Source organism: Priapulus caudatus, unplaced genomic scaffold, assembly GCF_000485595.1.
Source record: "Priapulus caudatus unplaced genomic scaffold, Priapulus_caudatus-5.0.1 Scaffold3, whole genome shotgun sequence".
Taxonomy (NCBI): Eukaryota; Metazoa; Priapulida; class Priapulimorpha; order Priapulimorphida; family Priapulidae; genus Priapulus; species Priapulus caudatus.
The window spans coordinates 1,177,232-1,184,950 of record NW_014577064.1 but is presented as its reverse complement, the minus strand read 5'-3'; the positions used below and the strand labels follow the sequence as shown (position 1 = coordinate 1,184,950).

At 43.0% G+C, this 7,719-nt stretch overlaps 1 protein-coding gene across 2 annotated transcripts in view; it reads left to right on the top strand.

Annotated features, from left to right (window-relative positions):
* Positions 1–7,446, top strand: part of LOC106821190 (major facilitator superfamily domain-containing protein 6-like) — a 19,043-nt gene extending 11,597 nt beyond the window's left edge. For both annotated transcript variants that reach the window (XM_014825888.1, XM_014825898.1), the window contains exons 3-5: positions 2,078–2,239; positions 4,631–4,960; positions 5,720–7,446. In XM_014825888.1, the coding sequence (XP_014681374.1) occupies positions 2,078–2,239; positions 4,631–4,960; positions 5,720–5,847 (620 nt within the window). In that variant the 3' untranslated portion in view covers positions 5,848–7,446. The remainder of the gene's footprint in view (positions 1–2,077; positions 2,240–4,630; positions 4,961–5,719) is intronic.
* Positions 7,447–7,719: the final 273 nt, after the last annotated feature.

Sequence of the window (7,719 nt, the reverse complement as noted above, 5' to 3'; positions counted from 1 at the left end):
CTCCGCTCTTTAGGGCTCTCTTGTTCTCTCTGACGCGCGCTCTCTCTCTCTCTCTCCCTCTCTCTCTCACTCTCTCCGCTCTTTAGGGCTCTCTTGTTCTCTCTGACGCGCGCTCTCTCTCTCTCTCTCCCTCTCTCTCTCACTCTCTCCGCTCTTTAGGGCTCTCTTGTTCTCTCTGACGCGCGCTCTCTCTCTCTCTCTCCCTCTCTCTCTCACTCTCTCCGCTCTTTAGGGCTCTCTTGTTCTCTCTGACGCGCGCTCTCTCTCTCTCTCTCCCTCTCTCTCTCACTCTCTCTCTCTCTCTCTCTCTCTCTCTCTTTCTCTCCCGCACTCCTCTCTCACTCTCTCTTTTTCGCTGTCTGTCTGTCTGTCTATCTCGCGCGCGTTCTCTCTCTCTCTCACGTAATTTGGGAAGCCTTCAGATTTGCAAGTAAATAGATTTTCTTTTACAGCGAAAAGCTTTATCGTATTTGTCGCTGCTTGGCCTAAGTTTCCATGACAACCGGCTATATCGTTTCGCAGGGGAAAATTCAGCTCTATCTAGCTCGCGAACAAGTGCTAGGTAATGACTTGTAGTATAAAATACTCAACTGTTATTTTCTTACGTTTGAAACATCAAAATATTTTTTTTTATCTGTTGAAATGACTTCATCTCGCTGTAAGCCTATTATACCCGATTTTTTCAACTTGCTTGTAGATAATCCACGAATGGATTATTCATGTTAATCTATTTTCCGTCATCACATGCGTTAAAACAAACGTTATTCGAGGCGTAATTAACCGCCGCAACACTATTTGCAGCTATGTAGCATCTAAACTTGCAAGTAAACTTGATGGCTACTCAGGTTGGCGCTGTCGTATGATGATATTATTTGTATTCCTCGGCAAATAGATTATGTAAACCTCCCTGCATGACCGAGCGTCCAGCCGCATAACGTATATAATTACGTTTAGTTAATGTGTGTATTATTCATTTACTTGTTAATTACGCAACAAACCTATAATTTTACTACTAAAACAATTCCCTGAGACTCTAGAATTTTATGTATACTCTAGTATATTATGATAGTGAGTGCATAAATAATAATATATATCTATAAATTTCTATAATCACGCATTCAAATTTGTCATTAAACAACAGTGAGTTTCGGAATCTTAATTTTTGACCGCTGACATGGCACTGCGCGATTGTGCTGCCACCCTGAAAAACTTGCCTTTCTGCCGATTTATTTTGCACGTTACAGCCCAAGGACTAATCACAAAAGTACAATTATACTTACACCTAGCTACTATTTAAGCGAAAAAATATATTTGAATTGTATTTTAGCGAAATTGTATTTTAGGACAAATTTGTCCATATTATAACTGAAACTAAAACTGGTTTATACATATACGCGCAAAGCACCTGCTTCTCGTTTGACACATTGCGCAGAATTGTAACATTCGGGTAGCTGGCGTTTTTTTATGTGGCCAGTATAATAAATAATAAATAAGCACATACTGTATCGACCAAATTCATGTCTCCGTCATATCAACCGATTCTTGTGTGTGTGTGTGTGTGTGTGTGTGTGTGTGTGTGTGTGTGTGTGTGTGTGTGTGTGTGTGTGTGTGTGTGTGTGCGTGTGTGTGTGAATGGGAGTGTGGCTGTGGCTGTGTGTATATGTGTGAGCGTGTGTGTGTGTATATATATATGTGTGTGTGTGTGTGTGTGTGTGTGTGTATATATGTGTGTGTGTGTGTGTGTGTGTGTGTGTGTGTGTGTGTGTGAAATGTGAGCGTGGCTGTGGCTGTGTGTATATGTGTGAGGCGTGTGTGGTGTGTATATATGTGTGTGTGTATATATGTTGTGTGTGTGTGTGTGTGTGTGTGTGTGTGTGTGTGTGTGTGTGTGTGTGTGTGTGTGTGTGTGTGTGTGTGTGTGAATGTGAGTGTGGCTGTGTGTATATGTGTGAGCGTGTGTGTGCGCGTGCAGAGACTAGTGTCAGTCTGGACTAATGCAGTCTCAGAGCGTGTGACGGGAAACGTGTGGAACATGACGCGATATACGTTATATGACGTGGCGTTCTTTCCGTTACAGGTATAACGCACGCCTGTGTGTGGGGAGCCATCTGTTCCTACATCACGCAGGCTGTGCCACCCAACCATCGTCCTTCGGCGCAGGGTATCCTTCAAGGGCTGCATCATGCTCTCGGTAGAGCCTGCGGTGCGATCATAGGCGGCATGCTGGCAACTCGATTCGGTGAGTACTTTATTTACAACCTATTTTGTCGACAATAGTCTTGTAGTAGATACGAGACTAGTAGAGAGACTTCGACTAGTAGGACTAGTGGGTGTTATAGCGACATCGGAACGTGCCTGTTACGTACTCTTGCTCTTACACTGGCTGTTGCGGAGTACATATATCCGTTTTGATCTCGTGTTTTTTAACGTCACGTTATACGCGCGAGATCTACTTCTCGTGTCTCAAGCCAAACGGCAGCATATCCAGGTCGTAAATGCGTATAGCTCGGTGTGTCATTACCCTTTCTATTTCCCATGTGGCTTTAGCGCCTGTAGCATACGCTCAGTGCGGTTTCATTAATATTATTATATACAACCGAGTAACTACTAACTCGTATACACGCGGGGCAGCTTCAGCGATCAAACGAAGTCGGCAAAACTTCGATGACTACAGGAGAATCGCGGGCATCCGCGGCGCCGGTGCAAGCAGGCATGCTTAGGCAGTCAGTCTGGTGGCTTGTCAATAACGCGTTTCGTGAAGCCTACTTCAATCCATGATTGCATCAGTCGAGCCAGCTGTAGAAAAGCGGCGAGTGTGTGCGCGGCAAACTCAATTAATGGATTGCTGCGGACGTTTGCACTAGCTGAGACGCCACACATTGCAGCAACATACATATTTGTATACCTTTTAGCTGGATTACAACGGCGCAGGCCCTTGACGTTTATCTCGCAAAGAAAGTTCAGTATGAACGCATGAGTAGAAACAGTTAAAATTCTACTTGTTTTAGTACACTGACTTTTACTTCGACCACCATTTTTTTAATTCACGTATAGCCCTGATAGGAATTGAGCTGTTGCGATGTGTTGCATATATGAGAGCGCAAACCCAGTCTAACTTGATTAATTCCTCATTAGATTTTACAGCAGGAAAACGAATAATAGTCCCTTAGCGGAGGCGGTCGATGACCGTTTACTGCCAACTCTTAGAAATCCGACATTTTGTGACCATGCAGTACGTAACTAACGATATGTAAGAATAGCAGCATTGAACAAGCTAGCTAGAGTTGATCAACCTTAATAAAATGGGGAGTTTGTCAATGAAATTCATTTCTGCCTACCACTAGTCTTCATGGTGTGTATGATTTATGGTGAACAAGTTAAATACCACGGGGGTATCGTAGAGAGAAACACGAGATCACACTCGCTTGCTGATATGTTCTGCTGAAATCCACACCAATCAATGATGCTGACCGGTTTAGGCTTCGATGCGACGAAGCTGTGTTTGGCCATGGCGAGTGCAGTGGATCGATTCAGAGCTATCACCGTGCACCCTTATTGATGAGAATGGAGATTGTGTTTGCACAATTGAAACACACAAACATAGATTGTTTGTGCAAAAGAGAAATGATTTTACCGTGCCACCATGCGTCGTCAAGCCGTTTATTAAATATAGGAATTTGCTACAAGACTGTGCATCAAGTGTTAGGGGCATTTGTCTCCCTGCAAAATGACTATATTTAAATCCAGAAAGAGGGGAGGATTGGAGGCGAAAGACGAGGGAACGAGGGAGAGCTGGAGTTAGCATAGCACGAATGACGTTAAAACGATTCGGAGAAAATGGGGAGAAGCGCATGTGTGAGTGAAGAGGAAGTTAGAAGTGGAGTGCGAAAAAATGCAAGTAAACTGAAGATGCAGGCTGGAAATGATTGCTAAGAATGAATTGATAAAGTTTAGAATCCTCCCCAAAATCTGCTCGCTTCCTGGTGCTTTTAATTACCTGTGAAACTATGTAGAAACGTTAGTTGTGTAGAATAAAAGGAAGTAAATGTGGATAGTTAATCCTACATTTTTAATATAGAAAACGTTAACAACAACAGTTCCACGTCAAAAATCTGTTTGAAGTGGAAGCATCCCCAATACCCTCTTTGACGGGACAGGAATGCGTGTCCTGTTTATTCACATCGAGGCATTCGTGTTATAAATTGTTAATTCTGCGTTTCAGTTTCAAAAACACAGTAGGTATTCGTAAGCGAATAGAATTCGTAAAAAAGTGTAGTTTACTTTCTTACTTGTTTCGTGTGAAGACACGTCGTTGTAACTCACAGAAGTACAAATTCTACATATGACTTATTTTATATTAGGAGAAATATCAGTAATTACCCTGTTTTGTGTTTCCATATCACATAAGCAAACCTGTATATGTCTCAGACATGCAAATTTTTGCATTGTTCGTAAATGTTCGTTAGATGATATATTCTGAGAGCGCAGACAGTTTGCTAATTGAATACTGTATATATATTTTATGTTTATCCCCGTGTGACGCTATGAACGAGTAGTTCCGCTTGAGGCTGCATGCAAACTAACAGCGTACGGCACGAAGTGTTACGATGTAGTATTGGTATGCTTGCAGGCACACAGATCACGTTTCGCGGCTACGGCTTCGCCAGCCTCATCGTGCTGGTCGCTTTCGCTGCGCTATTCTTCTTCGTGAAAGACCGTGGTCACATGTCGCATGGCGGCAAGGGCGGTCATGAAATCCTGGAGGAGGCGACGGTGCTGGCACCTTGCGGTGTGCCGATGAATCCAATGTCCCGCAACCTATCCAGTTCGAAGCTCGCCGAGGCGGAGAGCACGTACCAGAGCTACGGCGCCGTGGACGGTGACATGGGCGATTACCTTACTCCGGCGCTGGCACCCGCTGTTAAGAACGGCAACCTTTCACCTCAGCGAGGAAACAGAGGTGAGAGTCAAGGCGCAACTAGAAGGAGTACAATTTCAATACATCAATCAGTATAGGGCAGGTGAAATGGGAAGATAGAGATAGCGTGAGAGAAAGGAGATAGAGAGTAAAAGTGTGTGTACGAGAAAGAGAGAGCGAGAGAGAGAGAGAGGCAGAGAGAAAGAGATAATAGAGATAGAGAAAGAGAGAGAGAGAGAGAGAGAGAGAGAGAGAGAGAGAGAGAGAGTGTGTGTGTGTGTGTGTGTGTGTGTGTGTGTGTGTGTGTGTGTGTGTGTGTGTCTGTGTGCGTGCGTGCGTGTGTGCGTGCGTGCGTGCGTGCGTACGTGCGTGCGTGCGTGCGTGTACGGGGAAAATGTGTGTGATGTAAACATGCAAAGCATTACATAGGATTTGAAACATTCGTAAAGCTTAAAATAAAGACGCTTACATGAATTTACACACGCTGATCTGCGTGATATGGTTTAACAATATTTTCATTTCCTGCTACCATGATACACATTGATCTCCCTAAATAGATGGTAAACCACGCAGAGATTTTGTTGGAGCGTACGCGGTGGAATTTCCAAAGCATTTGGATAGCGATAGGTTAAAAGCACGGATGTGAAAACCACCCACATGTTGACATATGTACTAACTAAGCCTAGCACCCATATTTTCATATATGTCTGCAAGCTCCATATATTTAGCACTAGCATCACACAACTCTGTAGATGCACGTTGATTAGTTACTCCATTAAATGTCTTGATTTTCTTTCTTAGGTAATCCCGGGCCGAACGAGAACAAGCAGACGATACGCATTGCCGGGAACATCCCAGCTAAGACATCACCGCACCATCCACAAGCGCAGCAGTTCCAACAGAGCAGCGATCCTAGCGACCCCTGGTAGCCGCAAACCGCAAACCTGCGTAGTTGCCGATTCTGCTTAGAAATTCATGATTCTATAACATAATTATACGCTATCATGGTATGGTCCTTTTGTATATATATATACATACAGGATCTCTCGCGAATAGCAAATAATTTTTCGTTTGTACATGATAAGCTGGCGAATCATGGCATAACACTTAGGTAACAGCAGAATGTGTGTGAACTAGTGTTGTGCATGACGGCTGATGTATTCTCACGGGACTGTTATCCCACCGTGATGTATTCCTACCGTGGAACAGACGGCCGCCATGTATTTCCACAGAGCTATATTCCCGCCGCCACGCATCCCTGTGTGGCTTGTCGATGTTATTACACACATACCGAAGAGAATTAAATGGTGGCTTCCTTAGTTATACACGTGCCCGCATCAGGCATACACAGAGTTGATATTATGTATTGGTGTAAGATGTGCAATGCGTGTTCTTGCTATATACAAAATGCGCATGCAGTGTTCAAGGCTGGAAGGTGAAACGTCGTGAGCAATAACGATTATATGGCATGTGACGTAAATATATTTATATATCATCAAATAGAGTACTCATCTCGGAAATGAGCTATTGTCCTAACATCGCTCCTGTCATATCCCAAATCCCATCGCTATATTCCACCCATCTTCCACCATATCGCAACCCACTTGTGTATTACCTTAGCACCTTGTCAATTTGATTCCATCTGCCAGATTCCATCCAACATCCTTGCCTCGACACTTCGTTCCCACCCACCTAAATACCCGCTTCACTCTGACCCAGCCATCTCTATGTTCCGTTTCCATATTCATCTTTCTCACTTTCACCACTAATATGGCCACACCCGACAAGTTTTTAGAATCCACTGTAGCTGTGGCAGTGCTTTGTCACAGGTTGTGCGCGTGTCGTAGAACAATAGAAATTCGTATCACGTAAGGTATTATTATTTACCCTCGTCGGCTGCTTAAGTCCAGTCTGTGACGTACGACACGTGAATCGTGATTGGGGGAGCCGCGGTATCCTGATCATGGTGATACGTTTTACGCGCTGTAGTCTTTCACGATACATTATGTTGCATTTGTAGTGCTCATCTCTGAGATAGGAATGCATCTACAGTTCTATGCATGAACGCGTACACGATAAGTAATAATTGTGTATGTAATTCGTACATTGCTCATGTGGCACTGTTTTCCTCTGTACATTATTCTACTGCTAAACCACGATGACAGGCAACGAACGACTTAGGTCATCCATAAAGCTGCTATGTAGTACAGTGTGTATGTATGTATGCAATAATTAATAGAGGCAGTGTGCCTGTAGCGTCGCTCTATGTCCAGTGTTATTGTAAGCAATAAGCCCCCCTGGTGATAGTTTTGTAGTGTATAGTACTTCATTAAATAGTAAAATTGCAACGATGCCAATTAGTGTAGTACGTAAACAGCAGCAATGCAACAAGAGTATAAAATGACGTGAGCACGTCTAGTTATTTGACTGTTCGTTTATTTCATTATTTGTTTTTTTGTTGCCTTCGATAGTGTATAATGTACGATGAGACAGAAAGAGTAAAAAATAAAAAAACCCAGTTAACTATAGCCTGGTACGCGTCTTCTCTCGTTGAAGCAATTATAAAGACCAAGCTAGGTAGGAAAATATATGAACAATGTATGGTACGTGGCAGATAGAATAGTAATTTTATAATAAAAACAATTAAGTAATTTGATGTCTGTATCTGTGTCAATCTAATACAAAAACATTTAGATTGCTTAACATTTTATAAAACGACAATGAAAAAAAGTAACACGTCTGCATCTACAATCCGTACGTCGGGATAAAATAGACATTCTTAGTTCAAATGCTTACAACAA